At 49.3% G+C, this 23,641-nt stretch overlaps 6 protein-coding genes across 6 annotated transcripts; 3 read left to right on the plus strand and 3 right to left on the minus strand.

Moving 5' to 3' along the window:
* Nucleotides 1-801: 801 nt before the first annotated feature.
* BKA55DRAFT_595497 (uncharacterized protein) lies at nucleotides 802-2,644 on the plus strand (the record flags this gene model as incomplete). The annotated part of the gene is made up of 3 exons (XM_046195816.1): nucleotides 802-952; nucleotides 1,084-1,752; nucleotides 1,893-2,644. 3 exons carry the CDS (start codon nucleotides 802-804, stop codon nucleotides 2,642-2,644), a joined length of 1,572 nt encoding a protein of 523 aa, XP_046047579.1.
* An 8,361-nt stretch (nucleotides 2,645-11,005) lies between these two features.
* On the plus strand, nucleotides 11,006-13,552 carry BKA55DRAFT_692164 (glycoside hydrolase superfamily; the record flags this gene model as incomplete). The annotated part of the gene is made up of 2 exons (XM_046199743.1): nucleotides 11,006-11,075; nucleotides 11,124-13,552. 2 exons carry the CDS (start codon nucleotides 11,006-11,008, stop codon nucleotides 13,550-13,552), a joined length of 2,499 nt encoding a protein of 832 aa, XP_046047580.1.
* A 161-nt stretch (nucleotides 13,553-13,713) lies between these two features.
* Nucleotides 13,714-14,830, minus strand: BKA55DRAFT_692165 (uncharacterized protein; the record flags this gene model as incomplete). Its single annotated transcript, XM_046199744.1, has 2 exons — nucleotides 13,714-14,205; nucleotides 14,255-14,830. The coding sequence occupies 2 exons, from the start codon at nucleotides 14,828-14,830 to the stop codon at nucleotides 13,714-13,716; spliced, it is 1,068 nt and encodes a 355-aa protein (XP_046047581.1).
* A 1,425-nt stretch (nucleotides 14,831-16,255) lies between these two features.
* Nucleotides 16,256-17,062, minus strand: BKA55DRAFT_692166 (kinetochore Sim4 complex subunit Fta4; the record flags this gene model as incomplete). Its single annotated transcript, XM_046199745.1, has 2 exons — nucleotides 16,256-16,683; nucleotides 16,732-17,062. The coding sequence occupies 2 exons, from the start codon at nucleotides 17,060-17,062 to the stop codon at nucleotides 16,256-16,258; spliced, it is 759 nt and encodes a 252-aa protein (XP_046047582.1).
* A 1,630-nt stretch (nucleotides 17,063-18,692) lies between these two features.
* Nucleotides 18,693-20,473, plus strand: BKA55DRAFT_516103 (carotenoid oxygenase; the record flags this gene model as incomplete). Its single annotated transcript, XM_046188060.1, has 2 exons — nucleotides 18,693-18,812; nucleotides 18,860-20,473. The coding sequence occupies 2 exons, from the start codon at nucleotides 18,693-18,695 to the stop codon at nucleotides 20,471-20,473; spliced, it is 1,734 nt and encodes a 577-aa protein (XP_046047583.1).
* A 930-nt stretch (nucleotides 20,474-21,403) lies between these two features.
* BKA55DRAFT_665005 (NifU-like N terminal domain-containing protein) lies at nucleotides 21,404-22,721 on the minus strand. The gene is made up of 2 exons (XM_046197730.1): nucleotides 22,042-22,721; nucleotides 21,404-21,961 (listed from the first exon to the last, which is right to left on the minus strand). The coding sequence occupies exons 1-2, from the start codon at nucleotides 22,469-22,471 to the stop codon at nucleotides 21,825-21,827; spliced, it is 567 nt and encodes a 188-aa protein (XP_046047584.1). The 5' UTR covers nucleotides 22,472-22,721; the 3' UTR covers nucleotides 21,404-21,824.
* Nucleotides 22,722-23,641: the final 920 nt, after the last annotated feature.

Here is a 23,641-nt window from a genome sequence, read left to right on the forward strand (position 1 = left end):
AAGAAGAGTCCCAAGAAGAGGATGTACACATTTGAGGTCCTCAGTACCAGCTCAAAGTACACTCACTCAAACTCAGCCAACCTAACAAGAAGCGTGGCGCACCGGACCGCGCACCAGCAACAGGCCTGCTCCATCTCCAGCACGTACCAGAAGGACCCACGCTCTACCAGCCTTGTTGTTGCTGTTCCATTGCTCGCTCGCTCACCCATGAGCCGGACGGACCAACGCTAACACTGATACCAACAGGGAGCAGGATGGCTTCACACTGTGGGGGTGTGTCTAGCCATGTCTGAAGGGTCCATCATGAGAGTACGTACACGTTGAGCACGCCTCCTTCGTTGGAGATACACCTTCTCCAAGGCGAAAAAACAGAAAAAAGAGGATGGGTTCGTTCGTTGTTCTACACCAGAGGCGCTATAAGGAAATGGTTATAAACAACACCCCTTGTCCCCTCGTCGATCAACTCTAGTACAGTAGCGTAGCTGGGTCGATCTCCATGCGAACACTTACTTGCACGACCTTGACCTTGACCTTGACTTAAGACTACAAGGGCTCCACAGACTTCAACAGCTTCGACTACTACCATCTCATCTCATCCTAACTCAAATTCATTCACCACACCTTACCTCACTTACATATATACACCATCCAGGGACCCTTCCTTTTCTTCACCTTGACTTGAGGTTTCATCCTTCATACTTGTATAACATATCCGTCACATACAAGTCTTGGCCTTCTATATATATACCCACTTCACATCCACATACAAACTCTATCTTGTCAACTCAAACTCGACTTGACATGATCGCATCGCCCACATCGTCACCGTCGTCTATGCCTTACTCTACTTCACCCGACTCACACACAATCTCTTACTCCTCACAAAACAACAGCACCGACAACATGGTCCGCTCATCTTCAGCCGAGCCCGCAAAGAGCTCTAAGCGAAAGGGTAAGTAAACAAAACCTAACCAGCCACGCGGGACAGAAAAAGCAAAAACACATGCATACATCGCGCCCAAGCAGCAAGCAATTCGATTTATATACCCATGATCAGCACTAACTAACACCAAACAACAACAGGCACACGAAGCGTCTCTACCCTCACACCCTCACAACTCGCGCGCAAGAGAGCCAACGACCGAGAGGCTCAAAGGGCTATCCGGGCGCGAACCAAGGAGCACATTGACCGCCTGGAGCGCGAGCTGGAGGACCTCAAGAGCAAGCAGAGCCGTGATCAGACAGTCCAGGAGCTTCTGCGACGGAACCAGGCGCTCGAGGAGGAGCTCATGCGACTCAAGGAGAACATGGGCGTCTCAATGACCTCTTCGCCTTACTCTGCACCTGGTACGGCTCTCTCAGTCTCCATCCCGACGTCCTCGTCACCGCACAACAACATTCTGACCAGCCCCTCAGTATACGATGATAACCTCAGCACCGGCAGCGGTGCCATCCCCAGTCCTCGCGGCTCCCCCTTCCCCTCTGGCGACTACAGCCCTATCCCCGACTATGGACAGCAATATGTCCCCCTCCCTAACAACTGCGAGTCATGGGCCAGCACAGTTCCCTGCCCCGTCCCCTCCAACGTCTCAAGCCCTTCCTCATCTGCCGACGACTACAGCGCCGGCTACATTCCCACAAGCGTCCCTACCTCGCTGCTGCCCTCAAACAACACAAGCTCTTCCAGCATCAGCGTCGGCCACGCTCACAAGGATGTGATCAAGATGGAGTATGAAGATGTTGATTCTCACGGTACGGTCACCCAGCAACACCCATCAATCTCACACTCGTTCTCAAGACAGGAGACTAATCACACTCAGTGTCTAGACGCCGGATTCCGCCTCAGCAACCCCTCGCTTCATCCCGTGTCCCATACTTACATGGCTCAACAGCAGCAGCCCGCTTGGAACATGTATCCCGTCTACTACCCCCAGGCTCAGTCCTCGGTCCATTGAAGGGCCAGACTCAACCGGGCTCATCCTGGCCGGGATCTGGGCCCGTTCTCACCACTCCGCCGGCCTGTCGCTTCGATGAGCTCTTGGTCGGCTTCCTCCAGGACTGTCGTCGCATGATAACTGCAGAGTCGCTAGCTCACACTTTGGATCCTCCTCAGATTGACGTGCGCTCATTGTTTCGCGGCCATGATAGCCACGGTCAGATTGCCTGCTCACCTCATCCCATCACCGATCTCATCCGCAGCCTTATCGACACAGCAGGAATGACAAGACTGACTGAGCGCATCGCCATCTTTGCGCCTCTACAAACCATGATCTGTTGGCTTGCGCAGCCTACTCCAGAGAGACGCGCCCGACTATGCGAAGACTACGTGCCGCGAGAGCGCCAACTGACAACTCCGCACCCTCAATGGCTCGATCTGCTCCTCTGGGGCAGCCTGCGCGAGGCCGCCATCGAGCGACAGGATCTTTACGCTACAGACGAGTTCCAACGGGTCTACTTCGACGCGCTGCGCCTTGTCAATTGGCCTTATCAGCCGCTAGACGGTCTAGTCACAGATCCGCAGACGGGCCATGTCGGGCTCACGGATGCCCTCATGGCCCATGCCATGAACGGCTCTAACTGGCGTCTGGGTGAGACCTTTGCCCAACGATACCCTGAGCTTTGCGGGCTAGTGGCTCTGGAGTAGAAAGTCTGTCTGATGGGGATCGACCACACCTTTGACTTTGACATGACTCTTCACCCTACCTCACCTTCACTTCACATGATTCGATTCTTTATCATGGATCACATGCTGTAAGGCATGTCATGACATCGTGGGTTAACACGGCACCACAGAATGTCGATCTATAAAAACACATACACACACAAAAAATTACCGAAGACTGGGATTATCCGCCGCGGCAAGTCTCTATCCTGCTCCAACCCACGTCGATCATCATCATCCCACACTTCCACATACCTACCTACCTACCTACCAACACAACATCGTCATCATCTTCTCACAAAACAAAAACACAAATCATGACATGAAACTTAGAGGAGGAATCAAAGTACCCCACATCATCTCTAACGGCCATATTATACTTCTTACTGTACTGTTAACCTTTTGGGAACCATACATCGTTATTAGACATGTACCAATACCCAAGGGTCGGAGGCGTGCAATTTGGAACACACACACAAGCATTGGGACAAATCTAAGGAATTCACTTTTGGCGAAATGGGGGTTCTTGTTTTTAGAGGTGTTTTTGACATACAATATTGGGTGGTATTACCCATGTTCTTACTAGGTACTTTTAACGAATCAAGATACGTACATTGGATTTTTCACACCCTGGCCTCAATTCCTTCTCTCATGGATCATGATTTCAACTTTTACTATTGGCATCTATCTTTTGACTAGCAGGCGGGCCCCAAGATGAAAATCCTCTGGTTTCATTTTTACCCCATACGCTTACATGGTCGATGACATTCCAAAACCCTGTATAGACCCTTGTCCAATTTCGACCTGTAATTGATGGTATATTCCCATTTCTACCAGGGTGTGTGCGTTGCTGTACTGTATGTAGTGATTTTTGTTGTTTTTTAAAACTATCCTTCTCTTTTCTTTACTGTTAAGCGTCTTGTACATACGTAGGAGAGTTACATCGAAATGCATCTCCACCGCCATGTTCCCATCACGCACATGGCTCAGAGTCCAAAAAGGGGAGGGGGAGTGTCGAGCATTGGGAAGTCTGAGGTTCCCCACTTACAGTGTACTGTTAAACACATAGACCATGGAGAGGATATCTGATATCGGTCCAGCGCTTATACTGCTAACAGTTTAGTTGATTATCCCCCCTATGCACGAAGGGGTAAAACCCCGTTCCAATAACGATAGGCATGCTACTGTTAGTTGGTATCTCACCTTGAAGTTTTGGAGTAGAAATACCTGATACCGATGCTAATGCTCACCGCGTAGCTTACTTTTATCCTGCCGATATACGTCAGTTGTCCACCTTGACTACAACTATATCATTTCTCAGTTGCATCGCACATGTCACTGCTCGAGCCCCTTGCGGGAGATCTCGACCAGGGAAAATTCGCAACATTGAGCCGCAACAATACCAAGTACAGTGACTTGAGATACTTGCTTTTGCCTCCCACATTCACAAGTAGAAGTTTTTCCAATCTTGTAAAAGATCGTGGCGAAACTGCATGGACACGCACGTGGTCCATCCATACCATATGGCCCTTGTCTCACAATGACAGCTTGACACAATCTCATACGGCCACATGCGTATTCTAAACATGCCCTTTGTGATTCCGAGGGAACAGAGCACAAAGTTTAGTCTCAGGTTAGGCTTGAACAGAGCTCCCGAGGTAAATCTTTCGTCCTATGCCGTGCCGTTTCTCTTGTCTCTTGTCAAGAGCCGGGGGTGGCGTCACGGTTTTGTATGCCCAAAACGGTGATTTCCATGCTATCGGTGCGACACCGACACCGACACCGACACCGACACACTCAATGAGAGACAGAGACACACACAGAGAGAGACAGAGTCTCAGTGCCCCCTACGTAACTGTCATTCTCCGCGGAAGTTCCGTCTAGATTCCGCAAAAAAAAGGGCGTAAAACAGCCTTGAACGTTATGTTTCGCGGAAACTCTATTTGTTTCCGTGATCCCGTCGGACGTTTTTCTCGATGGGCAACAGGCAAAAGCAAAGAAGCGCTTGTACTACATTGCGGCTCGAGCCTCAATTCGTCAAGGGCGGTTTGTACCACCGGTCATCGGAAGAAGAAGACGGTTGGTCGGAGAGGGCGAAACAGAGGCCTCGTCACGCAATTGCTTGGCCAAGAGTAAAGTACCTTGCAGTGATAGACAAACCCAAATATACCAACCGGGCTGCTCCGCGGGAAAGAATGGACACTTAAAAAGTCCCTCCACATCTGCATTTGACTTCCACCTGAAGCCTCAAGGTAAGGCCTGCACTGACGTTGAAAGTGAAACTTGTGAGGGTGAAGATCGGCCACTAACATCCCCAACTTTCAGTTGGTCCCTTCTATCCTCCTCTTCTGAACTGTATTGCCATACCTTCGCCAGCAGACAGGACGCATGGCTATTCCCCAGCCTAGCAGTGCAACGAAGCAACAGTCCCGTGAGACACTGACAGCAGCAACTCAGGGCTTTATTGCGTAGGTGGCTTGGCCTGTCTGAGCCTTCTCCTCGCAAGGCGTGGGCATTTAATTGTTCTGTTTCAAATTTCCATTGCAATTCAGACCCCATGATCGTTAAGGCAGCAAGATCCTGTATTCACAACAATGACCTGCATCTGACGTCTGACTCCCAGTTTGCGGTGAAGACGCCCAGATGTGTGATGCACAATGTACAATGCGTTGTGCTGTGCTGTGCTGTGCTGTGCTGTGCTGTGCTGTACACCGCAACATCTTGCACCGTGAGAAGGGAGCAAGTCAGCTCCAGGCCTAGAAAACCTAGAAGGGGCCTGGAAGGCTGCTCAGAAGGATGATCGAAGCCAATGCAAGGCCAATCTGCAGGAGAGAATGACATCGGCACGTGTTGTGTGAAGGCAGAGCAATTCGGGAGGGTGAAAAGGGTACTGTACCTCGAAGCACTTCAAAGTCCTGTACGTACTGCCTCCAACTTCAACTGTTGCACAGCCGTTTCCTCTGGACTGAAAGATGAAGATGGTTGCGTTGAGTTGGGGGAAATGTGTCTAACCAAAGCGGGCGAAGCGGTCCGAGGTGTGGAGAATATTCAGACAAATAACGGTCTATGACAGGCTGAATTTATCGAGGACGCTAGAGTTGCAGAATCAAGGAGTTCTGTAGGGTCATAAAGTTTGCGCTAGAAGGTTGCTGCAGCTTCTATTCCATGGAAGTCAGAGGTTGAAGTGAGGTGCTGTGATCGAGGAATCATCGACGCTTCAGGGGGGGCCTTGGAACCGCAGGATGGGGGCACCTCATGCAGGAGCAACGAGCAATGAGACATGCTACGTCAAAAGAAGATGGAAGGAAGTCCTGCCGAAGAAAGGCGTCAGCCTGTTGTCTCCATCTCGTCTCTAATGGTGTCCTCGTCAGCGTCGATTTCCGTCCTGTTACCGTTTCTGTCGTGCCGTCCATGCAACCACACAGACACACATGGCTCAAAGCGGACTAACAACAGCCAAATTCTCTTGGGGCTGACTTGAGAGATGCTCGTAAAAATTAATCACCGTAATTATACCCTCAAATCAATCTGTTGGCTCGTTCGTTGCTAGGGAGGGGCCTGAGTTGAAGGTCCATTGCAGAAGACAACCACAGATAATGCAACTCTATAACTGATCGGGGAACCGCAATAGCCCCTGGCCGCGGCAAACTCAATCTTGATGACACTCTTCCCTTGAGAACTGGCAAATGCGAGGCCAGGAAAAGCGACTATACCGCTGCTTGATCATCATTCTTATACTGTCCTTGGTACACTGCCATATGCAAAGGTACGGCAATGCTATTGCCAGCACATCATAAAAAGTCATTTGACTAATATCGTGTTGTAGAATTGAATATGGCGATCCGCCTCGAGCCGTTGGGATAATCCTGGCTGCAAATTACAGGCCTTGCAATGACCCCTGGGCCGTTCGCCGTGGACCCCCGTTCATACTGAGACTGGGAGGACGTGGCTTGCATGGATTCATTGACAGGGATTTGGGAGATCATGGCGCTAGTCGGGGTCTCAGAATATATCTCATTCAACCCATCAGCAAATAGAGTCTCGGCATATAACTCATGCGCGGCTGCTCAAAATTGCTAGACGGTGGGTGAACTGATGTGCAGTTGGAAAAAGAAACAACCATGAGAATATGTTGCGCCAAGACATATGAGCCGGATACCCGTTAGGCCAATGATCTTCGATTAGCCCTTAAGCCAGGGATTAGATGAGTAGCGGCACGATTTGCGAGTAGAGATGAGGTTGGACGCAAGTGGATCGCCCAACTCCCTATCGCCCTTCCTCAGAAGAACTAAGAGACCAGATCAGTTAGCTCCATCTATGTACCTAAAAACCACGAGGCAAGCATGGATGGGGCCTCAAGGGACTGAGGTGACAGGAGACACAAGCAGAGTCTGAGAGAGGCCCCCTGCGTTGCACAGACATGGCTGCAGGAAAAGTGGCCGACTGCCGTTCTCATTACTCAATGAAAGGGGAATCCGCCGCTTTCGTTCAAGAGGTCCGAGGAGGTATTGCATCCTTTGTTGATATCTCGTACGTAAAACTTCGATGTTATATGAAACCCTCATCATGAAATATGTACTTGCTGTGGCTGGGTGTGGCTGACCGCAAGGTTCTTCTCGAACCAACTGTAGAAGATAATAGAGTTTGTTCTTGCAGCATCTGAAATCGTTGATCCACGCCCTCACTCCCTTCCAGGCACGTGGCGAGGCGCCAACCATGCGATGTAATGGGGCCGCTCGAATGTAAAAAAGGGGGTCATAGACAAAGTATCTCAAGTACTCGATACTCGTGTGTCAAAAAATCCTCTTGTGTCTCCATCTCATCTACCAAAAGATACGGGGCATTTCGTAAGCTAGACCGACAGAGTTTGAAGGTTGTTACTTGCACAGCGGCAAGCCATGTGGACGTGGTGATACGCGTGCGCGGCAGGGCTGGACCGTAGGTACAGAAGCTTCCATTTGCCTTCATCTTGTTCCGTACACCAATTTGACTTTCATCTTATTCTGTATTCAGTAAGCACCTCGGATGAGGCGTCCAGACACATATCCTCCCACACCGTGACGGTGAGAATAAAAATATGTGGCTGATGGATGACGTTCTTTAATAGCGAGGACAGGGTTCAAGTGCCTTATTCGGGGATGGTACCCGACGGTATGAATTCGCGCTGGGCCTTGAGAATGAGATCTTTCCAACCGGATGAACGCCAAGACATGTACCATAGTCCTTTTGAAATGTTCTTCGGTCGTAAGGAGAAGATTTTCTTTTTCCGTATGGTGATTGTATTCTGTCAGGATGCGCTATTGCCTGTAGAATATGCAAGCTTCCTTGGAAGTGTTGCAATGATAAGCATGCCAGCAATGAAACACAGGAGTTGGAGGGCTTCATTCTGGTAAGCCGGGATTGGACAGGAAACACGAGCTTTCACACATGTGCGACTTGGTGGACTGTGGTATCAATTCTAGAAGCGGTCTGCAAGTACTCAGGTACCGTATTCCATGACCAACGAGAATGCATGTCTCTGAAGATCATCGTCAACGCGGTAAGAAACCCAACTGGTTGTAATCCGCGCGACTGAGCCTATCCTCGTTAGGCTTTGCTCATTCAGCTGTGGCTGAAGCCTGGCTTTCATGAGGCTTACAGAGACAGGATGGAGTTTGTGCTCCGGGAGCTCGTAGCTCAGCCTTGATCAAAGACGGGTTGGTAGTGCAGGCCGTTTCATTCCCCGTCTCCCCATTGAGGGCACTTTCATCAGTGATTGGGCCTGAGGATACCGAACCGAAGTGTCCGAATACCGGGAAGCGCGCTCCGACTGCAACCCGCCATTTGAGGTCTTTCAGTAGTCTCTGCAACCCTTGAACATGAAACTCTCGTTGCCAATCTCTATCATGCCCCTTGACGGTCCATGGCTTCGACCAAAGGCTCTTGGCGTGGGACGGACTTCGTCGCGAGGATCACCGGACTCGAGAGCTATTCGGTGGCCTTGTGGGACTTATCGTGGGTCTCAACGGCCGATGTCAAATGAACGGGAGCCGTCGATGATTTGAGCAAGGGTTATTTCGGGGAAGAGATATGCCGATATCCAAGCTCCATAACTTCATTCCACGACCCGCTTTAACCATCCATCTCGAACTTGTTCTCAAATTGTCCTGCTGCTTTTCTTAATTTCAGACCCTTTCACTTATTGATAACTAGTCTTGTCACAGACGCCGGCATTCAGGCCAAGAAACGTGCAAGAACTTGGGGTCACGGATGCATGCAAACGTACATTCGATCCTACAAGGCGGTCCGCATGCCACCCTCGTGGGACAGCGCCAAAAGCGTGTATGAAGACAGCCCATTGGTGATAAAACACCCCTAGCCATCGACCGCAACATCAGCCTAGAGACCGTTGCCGTCATTTCGTCGCAGACCCCTAGGCCTCACTTTCCAGCTATGCATGTCACTTTAGACTAGATCCTCCCCGGCCAGGTTTGATCTTCGACAACGAACCCCAGCGAACAGCAACCCTAGCACGACGCGAGATCAAATCGAGTGAGCAATTCGTGATAGAGTGTTGCTGTTTATGCACACCCGTGATACTCTACAGTCATATGTTTACTTCAAACTTAATATTCATGACAAGAGTCGATGAAGTCTTTGATGCCATTGGTACGTGGGTGACCGCAAGGCAGCCACAAGCGCAACAAATGCCGCCTGTAGCGCAAATGGCGGTAGTAATTTAACTCTCTCGCGGCAGGCATGGCATCCATCCATTGGTGGTTTTGCGAGAAGGTTTGTCGTTCGTCAGTGTCCCTGAAGCCATGATGCGTCACGGTCGGAACGAAAGCCGACTAATCATGAGATTGAGACCGGTACTTGGGTGATCCAGGGTATACATTCTGCCAGTGGAAAAATGCCTCAGGTGATCTGAACTCGGCCTAGTCCGAGGAAACAGGAACCCCAAAACTCTGCCACGGCTGGTCTGATCCGGGTACACAGCGCAGCAATCGTGTTGGATACACGCGAATCCAGTACAACATGAATATTGGCAGTTCGGATCATGATGACAATTCGATCTGCAAAATGCGTGATAATGGACAAGATATCGAGAAGCAATCGAGATGAAGAGATGAGAATTCGATTGCCGTGGATGACGGTTGAGGAAGTTTCTTCACCCCATCTGCTTTCGTTTACTCGTCATACATAGTGTGGTCGACGGTCTCGCCGCGTGAATCCCCTGTGGGACCGGGTATCTTCCGGCCCGTATCCGATAAGTTCGGGCCGGGTACAATCGGCGCCGTCTTCATCGGAGATTCTTCGGACCGGAGGAGACTGTAGCTATTCCTAAAGTTCTCATCTCCCGTGGTTCTTCTCATGATGGCTCCATGTGGACCTGCTACGATTAGGCTCAGCGGAACCATCGCCCCTCAGTTCGTGCCTAGGCCTTAGGACGGGCGACGATACCATGGACTTGGGAGCGAGACAAAGCAAACATGCTGGTTCATTTGCCGGATCGTAACGGACCGCCCTGCGATTAGTGATTGGGTCTTGGCCTACGTCTTTTTGTTTGCTACTAAATCTCGGCCCGTTCAATTTGTTGGCCGTAAGCGTGGGAAAGTAGAGTAGTCGGATCTTGAAGGATCCATCGGAAAAAGCACGATCTTCGGTGCCGGATTCATCAGGGTCCCTTTGTTGAAATCCGAGTTTGAGAGGTGGAAATCTCGGGTTCTTGTTGAGGTGAGGGTTGCCTCTGCCGAGGTGAAGAATGACAAGCTCATCCCCGCCTTGTTCCCACCTTCCACGAACCCTCCAAAAGCGTCCTCGCCACGTGACTCTTCACATGATAAGTTCATTCACATCCTTTGGTTCAACTATGGCATCACGTATCTCGTGATGATTGAAGACGCAATCTGTTGATATCCCCCGCTTCGTGTTGTTCTCGCCCGAGGTTTACGAGGCGGAATTTCGTCCCGACGAAGCGATAACCTGGAATGAGTTTCTGTCGATACGTTGTATGATTGGAGGAAATTTCGGTTAAACTACGGGTAGAGACAAGAAGCTCATCATCCGTGGGGCTTCACCACCAACTAGATGCTCATCTGGTATCATGAGAACGAACTGATCTGTTCGATTGGCAAATGATAGAAGGGAATGAGCTCTTTTCTCACCCGACGGATGCATCTGTATCAGGCAGAATACGCATCCGAGTTGCTGCGGGGTTGTCATTTAGCCATGCAAGAGCTCCAGCTTGCTCAGGGCGCGAGTATTTATCTGTCGACTCGAGGAGCTGTTTTCCCGTCAATTGACTTATTTTCTTATTCTTCTCGCTCTCCCCGTTAACAAGGCTCTTGTAAAGTGACCAAAATGGCTAATATTAACGTTGAAGAGGTCCTAAAGAAGCTGTCTCTGGCTGAGAAGGTCTCTCTTCTTGCAGGTTAGTAGCATCATATTATGGGAATAACACCAGCTAACATCTCCACAGGAATTGACTTCTGGCATACAAAGTCCTTCCCAGAGCATGGAGTCCCATCTCTTCGTCTATCAGATGGTCCCAACGGTGTAAGAGGCACCAGATTCTTCAACGGAATCCCAGCAGCATGCTTTCCCTGCGGTACCGGTCTCGGTGCAACTTTCAACCAAGAACTGCTCGAGGAAGCAGGAAAGAAGATGGGTGAAGAGGCCATTGGAAAGAGTGCACATGTCATTCTCGGCCCTACCATCAATATGCAACGTTCGCCTCTTGGAGGACGTGGTTTTGAGTCTATCGGCGAAGACCCCTTTCTCGCTGGTCTAGGTGCCGCTGCGCTTGTTCGTGGAATCCAGAGCACAGGTGTGCAATCGACAATCAAACATTTCGTATGCAACGATCAAGAACACAAGCGCATGAGCGTTCAAGCTATTATCACAGAGCGTGCACTCCGTGAGATCTACGCTCTACCATTCCAGCTGGTTGTACGAGACTCACAGCCCGGTGCATTCATGACATCTTACAACGGTGTCAACGGAACTGCTTGCAGCGAGAATAAGAAGCTACTGAACGACATGCTACGCGAAGAATGGGGCTGGGAGGGTCTGATCATGAGTGATTGGTACGGCACATACAGCGTCACGGACGCCATCAAAGCCGGTCTTGATCTTGAGATGCCTGGTCCTACTCGCTGGCGAGGCGATGTTCTTAACTTTGCTGCCGCTTGTGAGAAGGTTTGGGGACATGTTATTGATGACCGCGCTCGAGAGGTCCTCAAGTTTGTCAAGAAGTGCGCTGCTTCCGGTGTCAAGGAGAATGGACCCGAGAAGACGCTCGATACGCCCGAGACTGCAGCTCTTCTTCGCAAGATCGGAAACGAGAGTATTGTTCTCCTAAAGAACGACAAGAACCTGCTTCCTTTGGCAAAGGATAAGAAGACTTTAGTTATTGGACCTAACGCCAAGGTTGCGACTTATCATGGCGGTGGCTCTGCCTCTCTGGCTGCCTACTACGCCGTAACCCCGTACGATGGCATCGCCGAAAAGCTCGGTAGCCAGCCTGCTTATACCATCGGCGCATACACACATAAGCTGAGCCCTCTACTGGGAAGCCAGACAAAGGGTGAAGACGGAAAGACTGGTATGAGCTGGAAAGTGTACAACAAGCCACCCAGCGACTCATCCCGCAAGCCTGTTGACGAGCTGTGGCTGACCAAGTCGGAAATGCACCTCGTTGACTACTACAACTCTGAGCTAGAAGACCTCTGGTTCGCAAACCTTGAAGGTATTCTAGAAGTCGAGGAAGATTCCACGTACGAGTTTGGCGTCATCGTTTGCGGAACTGCCAACCTCTACGTCAACGACGAGCTTGTCGTCAACAACTCAACCAAGCAAATCGCCGGCGACGCATTCTTCGGCACAGCAACCCGCGAAGAGCTCGGACGCAAGGACCTCAAGAAGGGCGAGAAGTATAAGATCAGAATTGAGTTTGCCTCGGCCCCAAGCTTCACCCTCAAGCTCGACAACCCCGTTGTAGGCCACGGATCTCTTCGCGTCGGCGCATCCAAGGTCATCGATGCGAAGCAGGAAATCGAGCGATCTGTCACTCTCGCTAAGGAACATGATCAGGTCATTATTTGTGCTGGTCTCAACTCAGACTGGGAGACGGAGGGCTCCGACCGTGAGAGCATGAAGCTTCCCGGAGCTCTGGATGAGCTCATTTCCGCTGTCGCAGCCGCAAATCCACAGACGGCTGTTGTTATGCAGACTGGTACACCGGAAGAGATGCCCTGGCTGGAAGAAGTCCCTGCTGTGATTCAGGCGTGGTATGGTGGTAATGAGACGGGTAACTGCATTGCTGACATTCTCTTTGGTGATGCCAACCCATCTGGCAAGCTATCATTGAGCTTTCCCAAGCGCTTAACCGATGTCCCAGCATTTCTTAATTTCCGAACTGAAGCTGGGCGAACACTTTACGGTGAGGACGTGTATATGGGATACAGATACTACGAGTTTGCCGACCGTGAGGTCAACTTTCCCTTCGGCCACGGTCTCTCATACACCAGCTTTGCCTTCTCAGACCTCAACTTATCTTCTAAGGATGGAAAGCTCAGCGCAACTGTTGCTGTCAAAAACACAGGCTCTGTGCGTGGTGCAGAAGTTGCGCAGCTTTACGTGCGCCCGAAGCAAGCTGCCAAGGTGAACCGTCCCGTCAAGGAGCTCAAGGGTTTCGCAAAGGTTGAGCTCGATGCTGGCGAGTCCAAGACAGTGACTATCTCTGAGTTGGAGAAGTACGCAGCTGCTTACTTTGATGAGGAGAAGGATAAGTGGTGTGTTGAGGCTGGTGAGTACGAGGTTATTATCAGTGATAGCAGTGCTGTGAGCGACAAGGCACTCAAGGATTCTTTCAAGGTTGATGAGACATACTGGTGGTCTGGTATTTGATGTATGAACTATAGAAAATCGAGCAGTGCTTCCGCCCAATATGACCTGATGATACACTCATTCACTTTGCAAAACAGCATCTTGTGCTTTTCGTATTAACTATCTACGGAGTCGTATGTGATAAGATCATATCCTCTCCCTTTCTATGGATTGCAGTTCAATTACCTAGAGCTCTCCCCATCACCACAAAGTGTCTGGTCATCGCCAGGACATGCCCACGGCTCCGCATCACCAAGTCTCTGCGCCGTCAACCCAGCATTGCCCGGATCCTTCATCCCGGCATTTTGCTGCCACCTATAAGACACCTTTCGTAATCTCTCACTCTCAGTAGATGTAAGTCGGAGATACAACTCCGCAGCGATGATGTGAATGAGCAAAGCAAGCCAGGCACTCGCCCCAAAAGCACTATTGAGACTGGCTGCAATCTCGTCGGGGCGTCCACCCGATGTTCCTTTGATGATAACACGCTGGTCGGGAGTTTCACCTGTGTAGAATCCAATGCAGTCGGGGTACAGTGCTTCCACGGCAGGTTTGTTGTGATAGAACATTGAGTCTAAGACTGCGCATGGGGTAGTTGTATAGTAAGGATCCATGTGGCTGGTAATCTGGGCCATTATAATTCCTATGATTCTCATTGTGACAACATGGGCGGCCTTGAAAGTGTTAGCAAGCCAATTATCACCGTTCTGTATGAGGACTCACGATAATCCACCCTCGGATCATCCACGCTCGATGTTGCTCAAGTTGAAGTTTCTTGATGTTAATGTAAGCCAACAACATGCATGCAACAAACATGATGCTCGCAGCACCAGTAACAGTCTGCATTTCCAACGTGCCACCAAAAGTGTGTCTGGAAATCATAAAGACTCCAATCATTCCAACTGTTGACAGTAGGAGAACAATGTAGCCATTTATTCGATGAACGATAAGAGCTCTATGTCGAATAACTGGTAGAAACTGAAAGACCACCAAAACAGCTGCCGGGAGAATGCCAGCAAGATGCATGATGATACCAGCCTTGCCAACACCACGACGGTAATAGTAACATTCTCCAGGAACAGCTCCCCTTGAACCGTACGGTCTGTTCGTAGGTGGCTCACTAGGACATAGTCGTCCGTCAAAATCGAGATATATAAAACGAGAAAGTGTAAAAGCAAGAAAAGCTCCGCCGAAGAGAAACCAAAGAACAAAGTTGTACCCCTTGGCGAAGCCAAAGGTACGGTATATACGCTGTAAACGAGTAGTATAAGGTAAGATTTGAGGCTTGTTAGGGTCCATGCTGTCGAAGTTATATATATATATATGTGTGTGTGTGTGTAAGAATGAGTGTATAGGTAGATAGATGCTTTGTGTCCAACCTACCCTCGCGCCGGTATTTATGACCAAACACGAAGGTCGTCGTGTCTTCTCTGGCAACATTCATAGATTCACTATCGATATCTACCGTGCACTGGCTCAATGTATCCCCAATCTACAGTGTTTCTGATCAATCATTGAGGATCGACGGCGCCATTGTGTGATGAGTTACTGCTGGTTTCTCACACAAACGCTGCACAATAGATCGCCATCAAGCCACTGATACACATGAAGGTATACGTTAGATTCGTCAATACGTTCATTGGATGGAAGTAGACGTCTGTGTTGGTTCTCTCTTGAGCTTGTGCATCTTCGGGTATTCGACCATGGCCAATCCTTCAACTGGGCACGATGTCGTATGGCAGACCACACAGAAAGAGTAGTTGATTAATAAGAACTCTGAATGAACGGCTCGTATGATTCGCTACCGACGAGAAGAGTGACGCAGCAAGGCTAAACAGTGTCTCACGCATTGTCTACATGTGTACGCGAGATGAAAGCTTAGGCTAATATGTGAGTCAACAGTAGCACAGGGCCCAATTGATTGGGATCTATCACTGTAAACCGTACCAGAGACAATTCAATGCCATATTGGGAACAGAGATTCTCGATTAGCCTCAGCAGTGAGGCCGTTAGTGGTACATAAGCTTGAGGATCAGTGACTACCGCCCAGCAGGAGCACCAAATTCTTATTTATTGACGCTGACCGTCGTTGGAGCTCGATATATGGCTACAATTATGTCAATGGCTTGAACCATTACCGTTGGTAGGTTCCACCAACTGGAAATACCAACAAACACCTTGATCACCACCGTAAGCGAGGTAGGTCTCTGACAGAAACCTTCATGAAATATGAGTGACTATTTCTTGGACATTGAGCCTCGGCGACGTTATCCCTTTGTCCAACAACTTGTCGTTTACGCATACATGGAGCGTTTCGAAGACTGACTGGCGGCAGTTCCCCTGATCGTAGCCGCTGACTGTGCACTCTCGGATGCCGCAACTCAAGCCCAACACCCACTCACTGCCCCAAACGTTCACCAGCGGTCTTGAACCGATGGCAGAGATAGAAAATCACCCAAGTTATAGTTCACTTCTCTCATTGTTGGGTAGACTCTGCTTGGCCTCGCTCTTCCGCATGTAATGGGCACACCTCCCCGCGAGGCACCTGGCATCGCTTCAGATAGGCGATGACCAGCAGAACCGGACGACGGGATGTGCGAGATAGTGGAGAAGTGACCTATTTTGCGGTATGTGGCTCGCATTTCTCACAGCTCCATGCTGTGAGCAAACTCGATTATTGCTCGTCATCAGACTGTCTCATCGTAACCAAATCTCAATCCGTGTTCATGACGGAAACACTTTATCATCAGCAAGAAACTGATCAACACGTCTCTTCCGCCCTTGTGCGCCCATCTCAGCCAAACTGAATTCCTTCGCTTCACCATTCGGAGCTTCCTCAGGCAGCGCATGCACACGGCCACCAACTCGAGCCAACAAGAATCTCATTCTCTCAAGCTCCTTCTCAACTGGTCCATTTCGAGTGAGTAAGTTCTCTTGAATACCGGCACCATTATCATCTGTTTGAAGTGGCTCAACGATAGATTGAAGGCGTTTTAAGCGTGCAACTTGCTCTCGAAGTTGCTTGCGTTGGTCGTTGAGTTCAGCAAGCTGCTGAACAGCGTCTGCATACCGCTTAGCTTCCATGGGATGATCGTTGATGTCTTTTTCTGAGTGCCATGAGACGGGTAAAGCTTCTATAGCTTCATTTTCGGCTAGAAAGGTCAGTCTGAAGTTCTCATATCTGATGCCAAAGTACTCACTCAAGTCAAGCTCTCTGCCAATGCCGCCCTCAGTATCAGTAGGTCCTCCCACCTTCCGCTCAGCATCCTTAGTATAAACATCGTTGATCTGCTCAGCAATACTGCGACTAGCCTGCGGAGGGTAGACGCGGCGACAATGTTGCTGGATAGTGTGGTTGAGATTATATAAGACTTCTTGAACGACGCGCTCGGGGATAGCCTCATCTGACGCGTCGTTGGTTTCTTGCCATGAGCGGGATGGAGCGAGGGGCTGAGAAAGAAGTGTTGTTTGGCTGGTGATGAAAGCCTGCTTCAATGACGGGATCGTCGGTGCTGCTGTACGAGATGACATGATGATATTTCTGTGATATCAATTATGAAAGTGGTATCGACAGCTACTGTTGATGAATTAGGTATTGATGTTGATGATGCTTGGCCAATCACGTGTAAAGAGTTGCATGTTCAGAAGGGTGTCCACTAAGATCAGCGCAGATATAGCGGGTGAACCCCTAAAACGCCTCCCACCCAGCGGTTGGTTTCTTCGATCTGACAAGGAGTCTTCAACATAATACTCTCAACATGAATCTAGTTTCAATGCTCTCAAAGGTGTTTTCATGAAAGCAATAAGAAGAAACATTAACCTCACGAAATCAGTCGTTGTTTGTCTGCCAAGACGATTAAACCCGTATGTGGATTAGGGTCAGTCGTGAAGCAAACATTGAAAGCTATCTGCATTATGCATGATTTGCTTGGTTGCTCGGACGAAAGGCCTGTATTTATGAGATCTGCATCTGAGTAACAATGGTATTTCCAACTGTGTTAATTTCAGACGTATAAATTTAAAGAGCAGCATGGCTTCTTATATCTTTATATAGGGCCAGTGTCTTAATCACGCCGACAACAGCACCAGGTCTTCACACCAACCGACTTCTCTCACTGACATCGAAATCCCATCAACAATATACTATCACCGCTAATTAGTATGTGCTACCTCGGAATCTAACCGCATACTCTCCAGTCCAAGCATAATAAACAATAAACGCCAAAGGCCAGCCAAGAGTAACACATCGGAGATCTCGAGTCTCCAATCCCCCGCCTGCCGTACAACAAGTAGTCCACGATGCCCAGACCAACGAAGCACATTCTCGTCAAGCCATACTCCATCGTCTCGCTTTCGCTAACACAGTATCGCAAGTACAAGCAGTCACCACCACCACCACCGCCACCACCACCACAGCATCCCCTTAAACGCCAACATCCAAACTAACCATCTTTCTCTCGCCGTCTTCAGCCTCTGATAGGCCCATCAAGCGACAAGCGGAACAATACCGCACATGAAAAACACGCGAAGGCGCACCAAGTATTGAACCACTAGTGAGTAACTCAACTTAACAACCTCAGCTTCTCGGGTGCCGACATTACAAAAATGAGTTGTTTTGGGGGTGATTTCGTAGATGCGGAAGTGTCGGGGCTTGGTATTTCGCTTTCTAGCGCGGAATCCGGTTTCGTTTTCCGTATAGTAGCGTCATTGACTTTACACAGCCCATGGGGTGGATTGGGAGTACAACGGTTTTTTTTTTGTACTTAATAAGTTGAGATCCATATTAAAAACACCCTATTATGATGATGCATTTGTAAGGAGCTGTGTTTTGTTGTTTGGTGTTGAATGACGATAGTGAAGCTTTAAAGTGGTTATCTGCACTTGCAGGTTCATCGTCAGTGCTAGCACTGCATTGCGTTGCAAACATACACAGACAAAAGGGTGCACTGTGTTGTGTTTGTATAGAGCCAACGCTTTGTTTCTCACTCGGCACATGAGCTGAATTTCATTTCACGCTTGTTTTATAGATATATCTTTAGAGCATGCCTCTTGTTCTTGCATCTTTGTTTCTCAGCACCCAAACAATATCGCCGCAAACGAAACGACACCTTTGAACGAGTGTATATTTCTCACTTAAACACTTTTACAAATAAGCTTTAATATGGCGCTCAACGGCCCGGGTGTCTATCACCGCACCCGAGAGCATGAACAAGAAGACGCCTCAAACATCACCAAGAACATCCTCGCCGAATCATGGAAATCATGGCCCAACGAAGCCGCTGTAAGCCCCCCTCTCTCCCCTCTCGCACCCAAAACTAACATCTCCAGTTCGACCGTCTTGAAGAACATCGCGGCCCTCTTCGACTAACTCTCAAAGGCACCATCCCCTCATGGGCAGCTGGTTCTCTCTACCGCACTGGTCCCGGCCAAAGTCGCGTTGAAGATACGGCCCGCGGCACACACTTCACAACACACTGGTTCGACGGCTTCGCACAAACTCATCGCTTTGACATCGTCCCCTCTGAGGGTGGCCAGACACAAGTGTGGTACTCGTCGAGACGACAGGCTGATGAGTGGATTGCTGATGTAAAGAAGAAAGGGTGGCGATCTGGCATGACGTTTGGGCAAAAGGCGGATCCGTGTGTTGGGATCTTTGCGAAAATGATGACTGTTTTTGAGCCCAAGTTGGGGAATCATAATGTTGCGCTTCTGGCGAATGTTCCTGGTGTGCCGGAGGATGAGAAGGCGGAGGAGTCGAACGGAGTGACGGGCCCTCTTGGACATCGTGTGAACACGGGTAATCTGTTTGTTTCGACAGATTACACTGGAATACGCCGCATCGATCCTTCAACACTTGAACCATTAGGCGAGACCACGCAATATGATCTTCACCCTTCTCTCAGCGGACCTTGCTCCTGCTCCCACGCCCAGCGCGATCCCGATACTGGAGACCTATTCAACTTCAACCTAGCATTTGGCCGAGTTCCAACATATCGCATATTTCGAGTGGACGCTGCTTCAGGAGAGACAGAGATCCTCGCCACAATCTCCGATCTCAACGTCCCGCCCGCATATATGCACAGTTTCTTCCTCACAGAGAACCACGTTGTGATATGCATACCAGCATCGCACTACGCGTGGAGAGGACTCAAGACACAATGGGAGGGAAACATCATTGATTCAATGAAGCCATTCGATAAGGAGAGGAAATGCAAGTGGCTAGTTGTTGATCGACGACATGGAAAGGGGCTTGTCACAACGTTCTCAACACCCGCTGGCTTCTTCTTCCATAGCATCAATGCTTTCGAGGAAAAGTCCGAAGATGAAGATGGAAATGAACATACAGATCTCTTCTTTGATATGGCTAAGTATGAGAACATGGACATCATCAAGGGCTTCTACTACGATGTTCTCATGGATCGCAACGACTCTACGAAGAAATATTGGTTCGAGAATGATCGGTACAAGAATTGTGCGCCGACTCTCACAAGATACCGCTTTAGAATACCCCCGACACCAACACCAGATACAACAGTCTCCTCCAGCGCAGAAGAAGTCCTCGCTATTCCAAGTCCACACGCCGGCGAGCTCCCAAGTATTCACCCCCTACGCAACGGCAAACCCTATCGCTACGTCTACAGCGCCTCACTGCGCGGTCTAACAACCTCCGTCGACGCGCTGGTCAAGACAGACTTAAAAACCAGCGAAGCACTCATCTGGACAGGACCTGAAGGACATACCCCTGGCGAGCCCGTGTTTGTGCCGAGACCTGGAGCGGAGGAAGAAGATGATGGGATTATCTTCAGTCTGGTGGTTGATGGAGTTAATGAGACGGCGTATATACTGTGCTTGAATGGCAAGACGATGGAGGAGATGGGGAGGGCAGAGGCTGATTTTGCGATTGGGCAGGGATTTCATGGTATTCATTTGCCAGCTGCTTAGTCTAGAGGGTTGTGAATTGAGCGACGCATGCATATAGATAGACATGGTTTTACCAAAGCGGACGTTTAATTTGGCGAGATTGATAGAAAGAAACTAATTCCCCAGTTGAGATTGAAGAATCATAGCATCTCTAGAATGAATGTTGGTGTCTGTCGTAAATCTCGTGTTAACCTTGATCGCCAATCCGGCTTACACCACTCATCAACAGCCCCTAAAATCCTCACCACTCCAAATTCGATACGAAACCCCCACGGGTACTCAATTTCCCTCTCCCAAACCCTCGGAACCCAATATCTCAATTCGATCGAGCTACCCCGCGAAATGCAACGGTGGCTTTACTTTTTTGGTGGAAAATGGCCTGATGCTGACGCGCTACGGAGGATTTTTGATCAGAACTGGACCTTGCATGAGTTGCAGCAGGGATAGGGAGATCTCTTGTCTAAATTTTAGTGTTATGTGTATGCATATGATGCAGTATAGCATAGGTAAAGTATGAGAGATTGTTATTCAATGTGAATTGGTGTATAGAGTCGCTTTACGAGGAGATTGTCCCTGCGAACATGCTTGGTGGGGTGATTGATAAGGAGTTTTGAGAGCGAATCACGAGATTTGGACTAGGATCGCCTGCTACCGATTGGATGGAGTCTGAGAAATTGGCTTTATGGAGAGATCATCTGGAGATGTGCATGATGTTGGTCAGTCAGCCATGGAGCGCTCACCGAACTCATGATGATCACCAGGCTCTAAGAATTAGGTTATCTAACGCAAGAAGCGAGGGACCTCGGTGACCGAGGCATGGACCCTGAAAATTGTACGATTGATAACACGAGCCGCATCACAACAGCAGCTCATCTCCGCGGAGGCCGCAAGTCATCACCTCATCAGATAACAGCTTATCAATCTTCACTGACTCGCGAAGAAACAACGAGATTAGTCTGATCGAAAACATTTGACATTTCGCGCTTGTAGCTATTTGATACAGTTCATCTCATTCTACCAACCCCGCTCCAATGTAGACCCTTCGCCGCATCCCCAGTAAGCCCAATCACAACCATAGTGATTTCAGGCAGAAAATAAAATAAGAACCCCTGACTCCCAAATACTGATCCCATGAATGTGCGGATAAAGAAGGGAGAGATAGCTAGTGGCGTGGCCATCTGACAGTCTCACTCTAGACCTAATCCAAAGATGACTCCCCTCCCTTCGTTGATGTTCCGAACGACTTTCTTTTTTTTTTCATCCTGCCTCAAAGAGGGTATCATTTCCTAATTTCCCAAGTGTTGTGACATGGCGTAATAGCGATGTAATATTCGTTTTTTTATGTTGAGATTTTTTTGATGGATGACCGCATTTAAGCAGCAGCGGCGTCGGCCTCGGGGAGCTTCATGCCAGTACCGCTAAGGTTGCTGACCTTGGCGTTGGGGTTCTTGGTGTAGTAATCGGAGATAGCGGACTTGATAGCATCCTCAGCCAACATGGAGCAGTGCACTATTAACCGAGTTAGCATCACAGTGCGCAATATACCGCAATTGAGCGGCAGTAAGCGAAATATCAGGGTAGTAACTTACGCTTGACGGGGGGTAAGCAAAGCTCCTTAGCAATCTCAGTGTTCTTGACCTTGCCAGCATCATCCAAGCTCATACCGCGCACGAGCTCAGTGAGATAGCTGCTGGAGGCGATGGCGGAACCACACCCGAATGTCTTGAACTTGACCTCGGAGATCTTCTGGGTTTCAGGGTCGACGCGGATCTGTAGCTTCATGACATCGCCGCAGGCAGGGGCGCCGACGAGACCGGTTCCGACATCACTGTCCTTCTTGTTCATGGAGCCGACATTTCGAGGTCGTGAGTAGTGGTCGAGGACCTTCTCGTGGTAGGAGCGGGTAGCGTTGACGGCGACGGCGGGAGAGATCTGGCGGGCAGGGAGGATTGTAGGACGGGCGAGGGGAGCAGCGACGGCAGCTCGCCGCGAGACAGCGCGAATTCCTCTAGCGAACATTCTGATATGTGTGTTGTGTTTTGTAGGTTTTGGTGATATATCGAGGTCGTCGATATCAGGTTATGCGTAGGTCGTTGAGAGTGTTTCTCAGGATTGTTGTAAGATGCAAGATTGTGAAGTGATGCAAGATCAGAGTTAAGTTGAACGGGAGGCGAAAAGCGATGACGGAGGGAAGTTGAAGTCTGGGGGTTTGGCTAAAAAAAAGATGCTCTTGTCTGCGGGCGGGACTTGAGCAGATGGCGATTTCGGGCAATGGCTTGCGGTGGTGTGGATCAGACATGGGCCAATCAGTGAGCTTCGATTGCTCGGCCATTACGTCTTTATTAGCTCGGTACTCCTCGGAGAAGAGTGAGACAGATTCAAGACCCGCCTATTTCCCACTCTTTTATATTGACGTTTGTCTGACTTCTGCCTTTACTCTGAGCGCCTTTGAATTCATTTTCCTGTTTGTTTAATTTAATTTATTGTCTGTTGACTATCATACTCTCCCGTTCTCATCAAACGTAATGGAGTAAAGTCAGTCCGATTGGATTGACAGTGGAGGGAGGTGAGGAGTAAAACCGACAGCTTAGTTTGTGGCCGGGGACCCGGACTAGTCTGCATCTGATAAGATGCCAGTGACACCAAAACATTCATTACTAATAACATGCCGAGGCGAATCACACATCGTCATGGAACATGGAGCGGCAATTTATCCGTTTGATTCTCGATTCTTCAGGCGGTCCATCGGTATTCTTCTCCGTACGGACACTGTAGTCTCGACCCCAGAATGCAGATCGATTTGTTACTGGCCAAATGAGAAGATGCTGATAGTTAATGAAGTTCTGAACTTCGGTGTAAGCCCGGCGACATCGGCGTTGACATGCCGGCGCTGAAAATGATTTGTCAACGTGCATGACTTTTGTCCATCTGATAAGGCCAACACAAGATTGATAAGTCAACACAATTTCTCCGTGCACAGTCCGCGGGGTCTTGGATTGAGAATGTTTACCTTCGGGTAAGAATGCTATCAATTGCTCCGAGACCCGAAAGTAACATATCAATTGTCAATGCATGATTCTAGCACTAATCTGTGACTCTGAGTACCAGATTAAAGACGAATTGTAAGTTGGTGGATCTCGGTCGTTGAAATCCCCGCTCGCTTTTTACACGGAGTCGGGGATATGCTCC

The sequence above is a fragment of the Fusarium redolens genome, assembly GCF_020744475.1.
Source record: "Fusarium redolens strain MPI-CAGE-AT-0023 chromosome Unknown BKA55scaffold_11, whole genome shotgun sequence".
In the NCBI taxonomy this organism is placed as follows: domain Eukaryota; kingdom Fungi; phylum Ascomycota; class Sordariomycetes; order Hypocreales; family Nectriaceae; genus Fusarium; species Fusarium redolens.